Source organism: Calidris pugnax, unplaced genomic scaffold, assembly GCF_001431845.1.
Source record: "Calidris pugnax isolate Ruff unplaced genomic scaffold, ASM143184v1 scaffold11, whole genome shotgun sequence".
Taxonomy (NCBI): domain Eukaryota; kingdom Metazoa; phylum Chordata; class Aves; order Charadriiformes; family Scolopacidae; genus Calidris; species Calidris pugnax.
In genome coordinates this window covers 1,331,950-1,346,470 of record NW_015090803.1, presented here as the reverse complement: position 1 = coordinate 1,346,470, position 14,521 = coordinate 1,331,950, and the positions used below count along the sequence as shown (strand labels likewise).

Below are 14,521 nucleotides of genomic sequence, written 5' to 3'. Positions count from 1 at the left end.
TGGGAGTATAAATAATAAATGCCATGACTCGGAGTGACGCAGGCACCCCTGCAACACGTACGTGCAAGGCAAAGATTCAGTAAATAATGATTTACCTGTTCTTTGTCAGTCCTAAACCAAGAGGGGCCTATTCAGATTTCTTTGCTAGCTTGCTGAGTATTGTTTGTGCTTTACTGTTTTTTAGGAGTTTCAAAAATGTTAACTGTTTTTTCTTTTGTGGTGTTGTTTTTGGAGGCTGCAACTTTATGAGGGGTATTAAATATTTATCAAACTCTTAGTTCTGAGCCAAGAAAACCTATTCAAACCTCACGGACTTGCTGTATGCTACTGGTGCTGTTCTGTTCTACCTCAAACCAGGACACCCTTGTAGCTGCCAGACCCTCCTAGTTAAGAGTTTCAAGTACCTAATCTTATCTTACTTAATTGTATTTTGTTTTAAGGCAGAACCATTTGAACTTCTTCATTTTGGTAGTGAGGATAATTCCTGACATGAACAACAGCCTAAGGATGCTCGCTGTCCTGTTTTTCCATATGTAAAATGGTTGCTCTTCATCTGAGAGTATCTGGGTGCACATGTGGGTGTTAAAGAACATTTCCTTCTTTTCATCATTCTTATTTCACCTGTTAGGTCTCACTTAAAGGAAAAAGCCTTCCAGATAATCAACAAAATGCATCCTGCAAGTGTACGGACCAACACATTGCAGCGAGCCTTGTATGTTTCCTTGTGATCTGTGTCCCCACGGGGCTGGGATCTCACTCCTAGTAACTGTGTTTAGTGGTGTGACTTCCTGCCATGAGCCTTTTGGTGAGTGCCATGGGCAGAACTGGGCTGCTCTTCTGATCCTATATGTAGATCCAGTTGTGGGATTAGGACTTGAAATGTTCTTAGTCAGTGCCACCTGGTTTGCCATCTCCAAGAAGCTGCTCAGTCCCCACAGGTTCAAGCTCTGCTGAGATTGGTGTAAGACACTTTTGCCTCCATCACCTTCAGCTTGGATGCAGTAAGAGACTCTTAAAGCCCTGGCTCATTTTCATGCCTTTGTATTTAAGAATTGCCGTTTCCACCATGAAAAGATTATTTCATTTCAAAAATAGGGTTCCCTGGATGGCTGAAGGAGGGCACTCACAGCCCTGTACAATACTAAGCCATTTGCTGACCATCGCAGCTGGGAAATCACTTCCCTGGTGCCAAGGGAATTGCTAGAAAGCGTGCCAAATGGCTTTCACGTCCTCTAGCAAGGGACATTTTTTTCCTTTCTCTCCTATTGTTTTGTTCTTTTGTGTGAAGTGTTTGGAGTAGCAGTGGCATTAATAATATCTAAAAGCAGGATTTCTAAAATGCATGTGTGTGTCCCCCCCTCCAAACCAGTTTGCCGTCTGTCACCCGAGACACGCTGGGCTTTGTGAAACAGCCCGCTGGTGTTTGTTTCAGGGTGGCCGCCCTTTGGGGATTTGCAGGAACACTGCAGCAAATCATCCTGCATGCAAGGCTGACCTCTGGGAGGCTAACAAATTGAGGTGAGCCAGCTGGAGCGATAGGACACTGCCGGCAGACAGAGCATGCTCAGACCTGGGGGAGAAAGGTACTTCAGTCTGCAGATGGTGCACGGGTTACTGTGCTCAGAGCTGTTAGATACGATTTTTTTTTTTTTGAGCGATAGGACACTGCCGGCAGACAGAGCATGCTCAGACCTGGGGGAGAAAGGTACTTCAGTCTGCAGATGGTGCACGGGTTACTGTGCTCAGAGCTGTTAGATACCTTTTTTTTTTTTTTTTCTTTTTCTTTATGGTGGTGGGGAAAGAAGAGGACTGGAGAGTGTTCCTTCCCCTGCAAAACGTAGCTTTGAGGTGTCTTCTTTTTTCTTTCTCCCGTGAAAGAGAGGCACCGGATAGCTTTTCCTTTTATTTAGCAACACCAGGTATGCGTGCATGTGCTGAAACACTAATCTACCAGTGATAGTACTTCCAAGATTAAAAAAAGGTTGCAGATGCTCTGAATGACTGTGTTTCTTTGCAGGGTGTTATTGTAACTGTGCTCTGTTTGCTGTGCTGATCACATACGGCTCTGAATTCAGTTTTTGTTGGCATTCCTGGCTGCAGTGTACTTCAGGGGCAGAGGCGGGGGGGAATAGCATGTTTTTTGATACTGTCTCCTTGCCCCCCCCCCTCCACAACTTCACAGGGAATCTCTCCTCTTTGGCTTTGCATGTGTGGGAAGGAGGTCAGTAGTTCATCTGTAATCCCACATCTTTGTAGTCTGTCTTTGTTTGACTGGTGGTTTGCTTTATCATTTTTAAACAAAAATCTCATGGGGAAAACATCTTTGATCTGGACTAAATTTCTGTAGGTTTTCAGAAATGTATTTCTTACTGGACAGGTGCTGCTTTGGGATTACTTTGGGTTGTGTTTTTTTTTACCCTCCCCTAAAAACATGCTAATGTAGAGCTTGTGGTAACCAAGGAGGGATTTTTGCTGTTCTTATTGGCTGCACTGTGCTCCCAACAATTTTGGCTCCTGCTTAGAATTTGCAGCATTCAGGAGCGGTCTCAGGCACCATGCTGATGGGAAGCAAGGAGAGCTCAGGTGCAAAGGCTGCTGAGCACCAGTCCCAGTATGTCCCACACAGGTACTCTCCCTGTCAGAGAATAAAGAAAGAAAGGATAGATAAAATTCAGAGAATAACAAATGGCAGCTAAAGCCCAAAGGCATAGTTGAAGTGGCTGGAGCTCATCTTGTTCAGTGTTTCGGGATTTGGCGTCATATTCTTTTAAATTCACTTTTGCAGCATTAGTACATTTTCCTTTCAGCCACGTCACTGTCTTTGCTTTAGATAGACCACTGAAGTAAAATAAACCTGCTGCTCTCTAACACGTTTTTGTTTCTGACAAAGGCATCTTGCTTACAGACTAAAAGCAAGGGACTGGGCAAAAGGAGGGTTTTGTTACTCGTATGACAGTGCTGTGAATGCCAAAATAACCTGATAGGTTTGGATGGGATACATGGGTGAACAAAGATCAGCTGGAATGAACTCTCTCTGTTAAGCTTCCCCCTCTGCCTCACCATGGTTATTTGGAGGACCTTGAGATTTTATCTTTAGGCTTGGGATTGTCAGAAGGTGAAGACTTGAGGGCTGAGATGCACTTTTTTTTTTCCTTTTCTAGCTCGTTTTTCTTTCATCTCCCACCTCAAGATTGTTTATCAGAAATGCATCTTATTTAGGGGAATTTTCTGGAGATCAGGGTTAGTTTGTGGCAAGAATTTCATAGAACATGTCATTCTGGTTGGAGAAGAGATTTGGAAATGTGGACCTTAAAAGCCCAAGAAGTATTCTTTTTAGATTCATACTTACAGGTCAGTTTCACAGTTTGCTTATATGCATTAACTGATTAGTATTGGATTTTTTCTCACCTGCTTTTTTGTAGATCAAGACAGCAGTATCAACAAATACTAAATCAATTGCTGCTAGTCAACCTGAAAGTCAGGGTGGATCCCTTCCTATCTCAGCTCTCACAGCCTCTGAAATTAAATGGAAGAAAACTTGGATTTTTTTCCCCCATAAGCACAACTGGAAGGCGTCCAGTAACCACCAATATTCTCCTGTTTGTATTGAAGGTATGTTTGCGGTAGGAACCATTGCACAGAGCCTCAGCTTCCTTGGTTGCAGTCTTTTATAGAAAGATTTACAGTTTTGCTTTCTGTTCCTGTGTTATGCTAAACCACAGAAACTGAAGGTAAACCTTATTTTGATTACAACTGTCTATACATACCTAAACAACCTTAAAAAACCAGGGTGGATTTAAAAAAAAAATAATTACGTTGTGATTTTATTTTTTCTTAATAAAGTTCTATATTTAAAATTCCACTTGAGGCTGCAGAGTTAAGGTATTTTTATTTTTCATATCCCCTTTTTGTATCAGGCTTCATTAATGATATTTGTATTTTAAACTGCTGGGTTTGCTCCCTTCGAGAATCTGCTCTTTTGCTGTTTAAAAAGTCAGCACTTCTACACATGGCTGGTTTTTACAAAGAAAATGTTCCAGTATATCAATCATTCAGTGTACCATCCTTTCTTTAATGTGATATGTACTGTGAAAGATATATGTATCTCATTAAACAAATACAGTGAATAAGTGGAGATTGACTTGCTTGTAGTTCTGTGGGAATCTGTGACAGAGCTGAGAATAAAAGCCAGTTCTTGGCTGCTGAATCCTAACTCCCCCTCCTTCCCATCGGGAAAGTTGCCTTCTAGCAACTTCTGCTTTGAGCATGAATGAAGGAGATATTTAAAACTGCATGTATTACATATACTGCATCCTTAGCTGAGCCTCTTGCGTGAGGGATGGGAGAAAGAACAGAAGACATTTTGCAGGGGGAGTGTGAAATGCCATGTTTGCATGCTTTACTTTTCCTGTGTCGCTCCTGGAAAGCCAGCCTAGCAAGAGATGGATACGGGGGTAGGGAGTGCTAATGGGGAAATCGTCCTTAAGGAAGGAACATCAGGTCCCCACCTTCCCACTGCGTTGCTGTAACACAAAGGGTCAGGGTACCCTGCCCATTTCTTGTCTGTGCAGCCCTGCCCTAACTCCTTCCCTGTCCTGTGGCAGGAACAGCCCCATCTACTTCCAGTTGTGCCGTATTTCTGGCAACTGGGGATGCTTCTGCTTGGACACCGCTGCCATGACTGGCCGGCTCTGAGGGGAGCTGGTCAGCTGGGCCAAACCCAAGTTAGCCTCCATGGAGAGGCAATTCTCTCTCTGCACAAAGTGGTGATGCTTTCTGGAAACATGTGTCCTTCATGCTTCTTTTTTTTCCATTTTGTGAGGGGTTTTTAGCCTGCTGTAGCTCTGAAAAACTAAGCGTTGGCTTGGAAAGTGTTTGGGCAGTTGGTAACAAAAGTTTGGCAATGTCTAAGTAGACAAAACCAGCACTTCTCATTTTGTTTGTACCTGCAGCAGTAGGTGGTCCCTTTTTACATGTACTGCTCACATGAGGTGTGAACCTTGTTCTCCCTAATCAAGCTCTTGTTTTGTTCCTCTGGCATTGTTAGTAGTGTGTGTTTGTGTCTTTTTTGTTTTTCTGTTGTGTGGACTTTGTAGCTATTCTCCCAATTTCATACCTAGATTGTAATTTTTTAAATGGATAAGACATTTAAAACATTGTCCATCATGTTAATAGCTTTAAAGTAGTGATTCATCCCACCCTAGTTTCACAATTGGAAGAAGAACAACAGAGTTTGTCTCTTAAAGGACTGTTTGAATTCATTTATGCCAACTGCCTATTAGTAGAAATTCATCTCTCCCTTCCCACCCACTCTGATCTCCTCGACATGTTAACAAGAGATGAAGAACGGCTTCTCCATCAGTGCTTCCTCTTGCTTTCCCACTTCTGAGGGTGTTTGAAACATTAGGTGACCAGCAGCTAACACAGAGAAGATGCTACTGTGTCCAGACTTCCGTGAGAGTACTACGGACCTGCAAAGATGCTCAAGGTCTTTGCCAGAAGTGCATCAGATGCATGTTCCTCAAGTCTTTACCTGCTCACCAGCAATCAGTGCTAATTAGAGCAGCAGTATCTGGGCTAAGAGGATGAAGCCCTGACCCTTTTGCTAACTTAGTGAGGGTGGAGGAAAAGAACGGGGTAAGCTCTTCGTGCCTGTGATCTCTTCTGGAAAAAGAGGAAAAATAGGCTGACCAAAAATAGAACCCCTCCTCACAGGCTCTTAGCCTCTGGAGGGCATCCATTGTGGCTGAGCTGCAAACCTCAGGACACAAATCTATTTCCTTTGCAAAGTCTTGAGCTGCCCCTGTCCCCATGTGTTTGTTGAGCTCCCCAGCTCTGACCGTGCAGCGCTGTAGGTCAGCTGCCCCGCTGCACATTCAGCATCGATGACAGGGAAATCTGCCACTTCTGTCTCACTCCTGCTCCTCTCAGGGGTCCTCAAGGACATCCTGTCCCCTCCCATGGGACGTCGTGTCCCTCTGCCAGCTTGGCAACAAGAAGCTCTGTGCCGCTTTTCCGTGCGCGTCTCTTCCGGCTGGGCTCTCCTGTATCAGCTGTCGCGTCTTCTCTTGCTGAAGGATGGTGCTTTAGCATTTCAAAGCAGACAGGAAAAAAAAAAAGAAGTCAGTCCCTGTGATTTCCTTGGTAACTGGGGTGTATTTCTCACATGGGGCAAAGCTGTGGTTATCCCAGTGTCACTGGGACGTGAGAGGGTGGATGAGTGTGGTGGGAATTGCGGGGATAGTCTTTGGGCAACGAGGGCTGTGAACGGCCTGGGTGCTGACCTAGATGTACAAAGAAATAGCACAGAGTCCTCTGCTCTTAAGGAAAGGAGCTGTGTCTGGCCTGGCACTTCTGCAAGTGCTTTTTAGTTCTTAAGATGTTCTCTGACACCGTGGGAGGGGATTGGCAGCTCTAGGCCCGTTTTTGTGAGGGCGATTTAGTAATGAAAGTTTCTTCTATTGTGAAACAGCTCTCTTCAGGTGGAAGACTAAATGCTTTCACCTATTTCTGAGTTACTTGCTGCCTTCTGGAATAGTTTCCCATTCTGGGACTACTACTGCTGACAGCACGTAACAACTGACCTCAGCCTGGGGGGCTGAGGAACCAGAGGACCTGCAGAGTGATTGCTTGCTGTTAGCCCTATAGTGCAGCCTCTCCCGCGTCTTTAAAAGCAAACAGCGAGATGGTTTGTTACTATCTATGTTCTGTCACTCTTTGAGGGACCAAAGATGATAGTTCTTTAAGGTCTGTGTTCAGTGAAAGCGTCAAAAAAAAAAAGGTGGATGATAAAATGTGTGAAAAAAGGCAAAGAATCAAGACTGTTCCCTGCATACCTGTGAAATTCTCCTGTCAGTTCTGTCTGTGACACCCTTTCCTGTCCATGTCCCCTGTTTCTGTCAAAAGCAGCTTTCAGCCAAGCAGCATGAACCAGGATTTACGAATTGGCATGAAGGAATGAAGATGATTCCTTTAGCATTGCTAGCTTTTAACATTCATTTCTGACACAGGGTTGGCTAAAGCACATGCACTCACTTCAGCTAAGTGTGGGGAAATGAAGGAGCTGCAAGGAGAGAAGAGGTGGAGGAGGGCCTTGCAGGTGATTTTTATTAAAAAGCTGAGTTGTTCATTTGTAGCCATTTAGTGGGTATTGCTGTAGCAGAGTCTGAAATGAAAACTGCTAACCTCTGGACGTTGGCCGCATCCATCAGGCTGCATCTCTGAAGTGCCTCTTATGCCCTTCTCTTGGGGCGAGAGGGGAGAGAACAAATCAGTCAGGGGTGAAACATTAGAACAGGCCGTTTCCAAGGAGGCCTGTTCAGCTCAAGGGGTTTATAATGGTTGGCAGATCTCTCCACTCTCGAGATGCTCGTGAAATGCAGGTTGTATCAGTGGTGTTTTTATGGACTGCTGGCTTCTGGTGCCTTTGAAACACCCACACATACACACTCTCCCCACTGTTACTGGAATAATAAAGAGGCCGTGTGGTTTTGCCCCTCTGTCAGGTTCTTGCAAGTTGCCTTTACTCTCAATGCCCATTTAAAGTGGGTGCTTGTGGCAGAGGACTTGATTGTTAAAGATCTCCTTCCCGTACTGGTTAGCAGGCTTTCCATGTGGCTGCTTGGGCTCGGTCTTTTTCCTTGGTGATGCTGCTGAAGTAATTTAAAGTGCTCACAAGATGAGAGGTCTGTAGTAGAGAGACATCTTTCAAAGATAGTGCAGAAGTACAATGAAGAAGCTTTGGAAATTTGGTACCAACAAAATAACTTAAGATCCGTCCCCATCAAAATTTTCTTTTCCTGGAAACTGGTTTGGTTGCATTAGTAGAGCTGAACTGAGTGTCCCCAGTATGTTTCCATTCAAGTTGTCCATGGAACAGCCATCGCTTAGAGTTGCAAAGCCATCAGGAGCAGCAGTCATCCCGTTAGAGAGAAGGAAACACTGAGAGGCTGTCACAGCCATCATTTGTTGGTGCAGGGTGTCTGTGGCACCTGGGACAAGACCAGTTCTACATCGACATGGTGGAAAGGAAGGCTGAGTGCTAGGAAGAAGCTTATTGTAGTCCTTCATACCTTTATTGCTAGAGACTGGCTGAAGGGATGATTAAGTATTAGGAACGAGATGGATAAACATTTGGGGGGAGTGGTTTTGGGAGAGCTGATCCTGCCCTGGTAATTAGATGACCACTCTGGGGCCTTTCCCATTTCCTTTTCCATGGTTGAAATCAAAACACCACCTTTTTAATTTCCTGCTTGCTTTTAGGGAGTTGCTAAATGAGGCAGTTTTTCAGACCACTTGCCAAAGGAGGTGAACTTCGTTTCTGTTCCATTTGAGTAGCTAGAGCTGCTCTGAAATTGAAATGAATTTGTTGCTCAGATCCCCAGAGACCATCCCTTGAATGTGTGTGGCTTACAGCTAGCGCTCGTTTCTTTGGCATTATGCAGTCTCCCACGCACCTTCGGTTCTTCCGAAGACGGGGATCCTGCAGGCTGTTGGGATCTCAGAAGCTGTAGGGATCCCTTCTAACTTCATTGAATTCCATGAATGATTCTCCATTCATTTCCAAGCTGCATGAGCCAGATTGCAGGATCAAGATTTTAGGCTGCATTCTCTCTTTCCAAAGGAATTCCCTTGACAGTAGAGAAGGTGTTTGCACTGGTCCTAAATATGCCTTGCTGTCTTCCTCCACTCTGGCATGTAAGAACAAGAATCTCTGGGTTAAAATGCTGAGGAACTATTGTTTGGGATGTCAGAGCGTGTTCTTGAGACGTTGCTTTTTTTCCCCTCCCTCCAAACTTGCATCAAAGGGAGTTTAAATTGCTACTTTTAAAAACTGCAGTTAGAAGCAGTCTAATGGGGTATATACCAATCAGAAATTTCCCTTCCTATAGTTCCCCTTGAGTCATGGCTGTAATTGTTTACAGCCTGACTAGCAGTGAACCTTGGTGCATAATGAAAATTGGAGCCCATAAATACTGTAGTTGAATCAATATCTCAATTGAAGTTCACAGTTGAAAATATAATCAATACCCTGATATAAGCCAGTAGTGTTTCTACATAGAAAGAAAACAGCGGCAGGATCTCTCCCATAAGGGAGAAAGAAACAGGGAGGCCTTGGAGCAGCACAGAAGAGATTCTCAGTTTGGGATGGGAAAACACCAACGCTGGAAACACTTCAAATGCATTACCTTCCCATTTGTATAAGGGTTGGCTGTGCTGGTACAAGTCAGACTCTCCCTAAATGAAGGTTTGATTGTTTTAATGAAACATCAGTTCCTCGCATAAAGAGTGGAGCTCTCCTCACTCCCATGCCAATATTTCTTTTGGAAGACGATGGCAGCTCCTAGCCTTTCATCCTGGATTGCAGCCAAAGAAACAACTGAGTGACTGGGGAGTCTCCCACAGGGCAGTCCGTAGACCTGCAAGTCCCTCCCCTACCCCCTAATAAAATTAAATTGAATGTTATGTTCACCAGTTCACATTTAATATTGGAATGGAGCGTAGCAAAATCTATTCTTGGCAATGCTTCTTCTGCACAGTCAAGGCGAGAGGCAGAGCTGGGTACTCATGGCCATGTCAAAGGCCTATGGCAGATCAAGAGAAGGAGCTGGGTCTCTCAAGCCCAGTGTGAGCAGCCCAGTGATCGTAGCGCTGGCTTTCTTCTCGCTGTTGGACTGCTCTGCAAAAAGCAGAGTGAGCCAAGGTCCCAGGGAATCTACCTTTTTTTCTGACAAAGCTTTGTAGAGCTCATCCTCAAACTCTTTTACTTTGCTTCTCCAAAAGGGTAGACATGAAAACGAGAGGAAGCCATCCTATAGAGCAGCTCCTAGTTCTGTTTGCTCTATTTTTTTTACATTTTTGGGTAGTGCTTTGGCACTCTTTGTTTCTTCTTTTCATTCACTCCCTGGAAGGGGGAAAAAATTGCTGAAAAAAGCCTAAACAGTCTTGATTAGTCTATAAAATATGAGTTATGCTGAAGCTGTAAAGCTGATGTTTAAATGATTCCTTTCTTGGTTTATTTTCCACAGGTCTTTGCCCTCACCATGTCAAGGAGTGTTAATGATGTGTTCCCTCTCCGCTGCGTTCCCCACCTGTCATCTTGCTAGGATCTACCTACAGAATGAACATAGCAGCTGTGTTCAATGCCCTGCTCGTGTCTGTCCTTGCTGCGGTGCTGTGGAAATACATCAAACTGCGAGAGCATGTCTTCATGGTTGAAGAGGAGTTGGTCCTCACCCGTCAGTCTCAGGAGCTCTCTCAGGTTCAGATCGACTACCATGCAGCTCTCCAGGCGCTGGTGGAGGACGGTACCAGGATGGTGTGCACCGGCAGGATGCACACTGATCGCGTCTGCCGCTTCGAGTCCCTCTGCTACTCTACTGAGGCCGAGGAGTTTGTCTACTTTCACAGCAACTCCTCGGTCATGCTGCCCAACCTGGGCTCCCGGAGGTTCCAGCCGGCTCTGCTCGACCTCTCCTCGGTAGAAGATCACAACACCCAGTACTTCAACTTTGTGGAGCTGCCAGCCGCTGCGCTGAAATTTATGCCAAAGCCGGTCTTTGTGCCTGACGTGGCGCTGATCGCCAACAGGTTCAACCCAGACAACCTGATGCACGTCTTTCACGACGACCTCCTCCCCATTTATTACACCATGCAGCAGTTCTCCGATTTAGATCTGGAAACACGGCTCTTCTTCATGGAAGGGTGGAGTGAAGGCGTTCACTTTGACCTCTACAAGTTACTGAGTAACAAGCAGCCGCTCCTCAGGGAGCAGCTTAAAACCCTGGGCAGGCTCCTCTGCTTTACCAAATCATATGTGGGACTGTCCAAAATCACCACCTGGTACCAATATGGGTTTGTCCAGCCACAAGGGCCGAAGGCGAACATCTTGGTTTCTGGTAACGAGATCAGGCAGTTCACCAAATTCATGATGCAGAAGCTGAACGTCAGCTTGGAGGAAAGCTCCAGTGAGGAGTACATCGTAGTGTTCAGTCGAACAATCAACAGACTTATCCTAAATGAGGCAGAACTAATCCTGGCTCTGGCTCAGGAGTTTCAGATGAAAACAATTACTGTCTCTCTGGAGGAGCATTCATTTTCCGACATCGTCCGGTTGATCAGCAATGCGTCCATGCTGGTCAGCATGCATGGGGCCCAATTAGTCATGTCTCTCTTCCTGCCAAGAGGTGCCACAGTGGTGGAGCTCTTTCCTTATGCCATCAACCCTGAACACTACACTCCTTACAAAACCCTGGCAACCCTTCCTGGCATGGACCTGCAGTACATTGCCTGGCAGAACACCGACAGGGAAGACACCGTCACCTACCCGGACAGACCTTGGGATCAGGGTGGGATTGCTCATCTGGACAAAGCTGAGCAAGAACGCATCATTAAGAGCACAGAGGTGCCGCGCCACCTCTGCTGCCGCAACCCCGAGTGGCTGTTCCGTGCCTACCAGGACACGAAGGTGAACATCCCTTCTCTCATCCATGTCATCAGGCAGACTGTGAAGTCTAAGCCCGGACCCAAGAGGCAGAAGTGGTCTGGCAGCCTCTACCCTGGCAAAGTGAGGGATGCCAAGTGTCAAGCCTCCGTCCAGGGCACGAGCGAAGCTAAACTTGCCGTGTCCTGGCAGATCCCCTGGAACCTGAAGTATCTCAAGGTGAGAGAAGTGAAATATGAAGTGTGGATACAAGAGCAAGGAGAAAACACTTACATGCCTTATATATTGTCCCATCAGAATCACACCTTCTCAGAAAACATTAAGCCCTTCACAATATACCTGGTGTGGATACGCTGCATCTTCAACAAAAATCTCCTGGGACCTTTTGCAGATGTGCTCTTGTGTAGTACATAACCCCTCGCGCTACCTGTACAGCTCTGCCCTGCTCTCCACTCCATCTGTGGTTTAAAACTTCTTGTCTTGTAGTTTGTAGAGGGCTGAAGAGGACTACACTGTACCAGTGCCTAAGTGTCCATTTTATTGCACTCCACCTGTGTTCTTTAAATGGTATTTATTTCCAGTGCGTGTTTTAAAAAAAACAACAAACCTCTGTGTTCTTCAGAGCAACTTCCAGAGGTTAAATTATATGCTGAATACATGTAATTGAAAACAGAATGGAAGTGAATTGTGTGTATCTTGGTCGTGATTTAAATTCGTTTCTATCGTGTGGTGAGTATTTAAGCACAGCGTTAAACCGCAGTTAATTCCATGGCTAGATGGGCAGTTCTCATCAGCTTTTTTACTGTAAGTTATTTTTTTCAAAAATTCTGACTGTAACTTTGAGTTCCAGATTTGGTACGAGAGCCTTCATTAAACTGCTGTAAACCTCCTCGATATTTTTTTGCTTTTTATTCTCTGTCAAAATTGTTAGTGTGACGGATTTATCTATTGCTATGATAAAACGTGTATGTGGGTTGCTTTTTATTTTTCATAGTTTGGTTGAAAAGAATGAGACTACAGTGTCAGCTTCATGTTTACAATCGGATTTTACTGCACCCCAATAGCAAAAGGCTGGAATAGCAGATGGGAGATAGGGAGGGATGGAGTGGATAAAATAATTTACTGTGGTTTAAGATGTTTTCATTTTGTGAGTTATGTACAGGTCTGGGAGGAAGAAAGGGGATGGTATGGAAGAGGTGATGGGGGAGAGATTGCATTTAAAGCAATCTGCTGAAGAAGATCCTTTTTTTTGGTGTTTGATCAGAATGATCTGTTGATAATAGCTGCTAACGGGTACGTGCTTGGCCAAGTAACAGGCAGGTGTTCACAAAGGGAAGCTCTCTGGGCACAGGTTTTCCTGGATGTTGGTGGGAGGAAGCAGGGTCGGGCAGGGGACAGGTAGGTGGGTGCCATGGCATGGGGCTGGACAGAGCATGTGTCAGGGGTCAGGCTGATGACACCCGCACCTCTGTTGCTCCAATGGAGTAGTTTATTCTGGACTTACATGCATTTTCCCTGAGATCAGAATCTGGCTTCATCCCTGGTCCCCGCACTCCTCCTGAGGTCTGGATGGTCTGGAAAGACGACCACATCCTGGGCTGCATCAAAAGAAGTGTGGCCAGCAGGTTTGGGGAGGTGATGTTATCTTTCTGCTCTGCTCTGGTGAGACCCATCTGCAATACCATGTTCAGCTTTGGAGTCTTCAGAACAGGAAGGACATGGACATGTTGGAGTGGGTGCAGAGGAGGGCCACGAAGACAATCAGAGGGATGGAGCACCTCTTCTATGAAGACAGGCTGAGAGGGCTGGGGTTGTTCAGCCTGGAGAAAAGAAGGCTCTGGGAACACCTTAGAGCAGCTTTCCAGTACCTAAAGGAGGCTTTTAAACTGAAAGATGGGAGATTTAGATTAGATACCAGAAAGAAATTCTTTCCTGTGAGGGTGGTGAGACACTGGAACAGGTTGCCCAGAGAAGCTGTGGATGCCCCATCCCTGGAGGGGTTCAAGGCCAGGCTGGATGGGGCTTTGAGCAACCTGGTCTGGTGGGGGTGTCCCTGCCCAGGGCAGGGGGGTTGGAACTCGATGATCTTTAAGGTCCCTTCCAACCCAAACCATTCTGTGATTCTATGGTGTTTGAGCAGTAGGATAAATGGCTTGCTTTCTGAGTGATGGGATGATAGATGAGCATCTCAAGGCAGGATCATAGTATGAGTTCTAGAGAGAGGGGGAGGAACAACAGCGCTGTACAAATCAGACAAGAAACAGGAGTGTTGAAAAATGAGTGAAACACCGCGGTACAACATTGGACCTTCAGGCAAGTGCTACTTCTGTATTTTCATTATGTCTAGCTTTGTTTTCAAACAAGTTTATGATTTAAAGGGGGTAAAAGAACAACTATCCCAAAATCTGTGTTTGCCATTGTGGCCTTGCCGACTAATAATTTTGGCCTTTATGTTTTAAAGGGTTGCTGCCTGTGTTCTCCTAACCACCCTTCCTCCTGGGTGGGGGTATCGGTCCTTGTGTTGCTTTCCTGCTGGCCTTTCTCAGTGCCTTTTGTAGCAATCCTTTGCCTGTAATTTGTAGACCATCCCATTTCACTTAAAATTAGTTTCATATGATTGCAGATTTTCTAACATTTGCAGATTGGTTACAGCACATTAACTATTTCCCTCTCATATCCTAATGATTCTAATCAACCAAATGGGCTACAGGGTAATGAAGTGTCATACTCCTGGGTTTCCATGCTCTTAACTGTAGCATGAAATGGTCTCTTGCATTCAGAGACTCCCTTTTTCCAGAAGTGTGCTTTCCAGAAATGTGCATTCAGGTTCTGTCTTCCTCATCAGTGCTGTGAGTACTTTACGAGGTGGAAACAAAATTAAAGGATTTTTCCTTTTCAAACCCCGAGAGAGCTGAACGCCGGAGTTGTGACAGTGATGTGGCCTCCTCCAACGCCTGCCCGGTATGAGAATGTCTGTGTTCAAGCCCCACTGCTGTACCCAAATTCCTCCTTTTTGGAGCAGGCAGTACTGAGGGTGCACAGCCCAGCCTGACCTTTCTTGTCGGTGCCAATTGATGG

The 14,521-nt window shown here is 45.4% G+C and overlaps 1 protein-coding gene across 5 annotated transcripts in view; it reads left to right on the top strand.

Annotated features, from left to right (window-relative positions):
* Window positions 1-12,337, top strand: part of POMGNT2 (protein O-linked mannose N-acetylglucosaminyltransferase 2 (beta 1,4-)) — a 31,081-nt gene extending 18,744 nt beyond the window's left edge. For 2 of the 5 annotated variants that reach the window (XM_014937931.1, XM_014937933.1), the window contains one exon: window positions 10,029-12,337. In XM_014937931.1, the coding sequence (XP_014793417.1) occupies window positions 10,121-11,857 (1,737 nt within the window). In that variant the 5' untranslated portion in view covers window positions 10,029-10,120 and the 3' untranslated portion in view covers window positions 11,858-12,337. Of the gene's footprint in view, window positions 1-1,762; window positions 1,920-3,422; window positions 3,613-10,028 lie in introns of those variants that run through there. The other 3 variants (XM_014937934.1, XM_014937932.1, XM_014937935.1) reach the window with 3 other exon arrangements.
* Window positions 12,338-14,521: the final 2,184 nt, after the last annotated feature.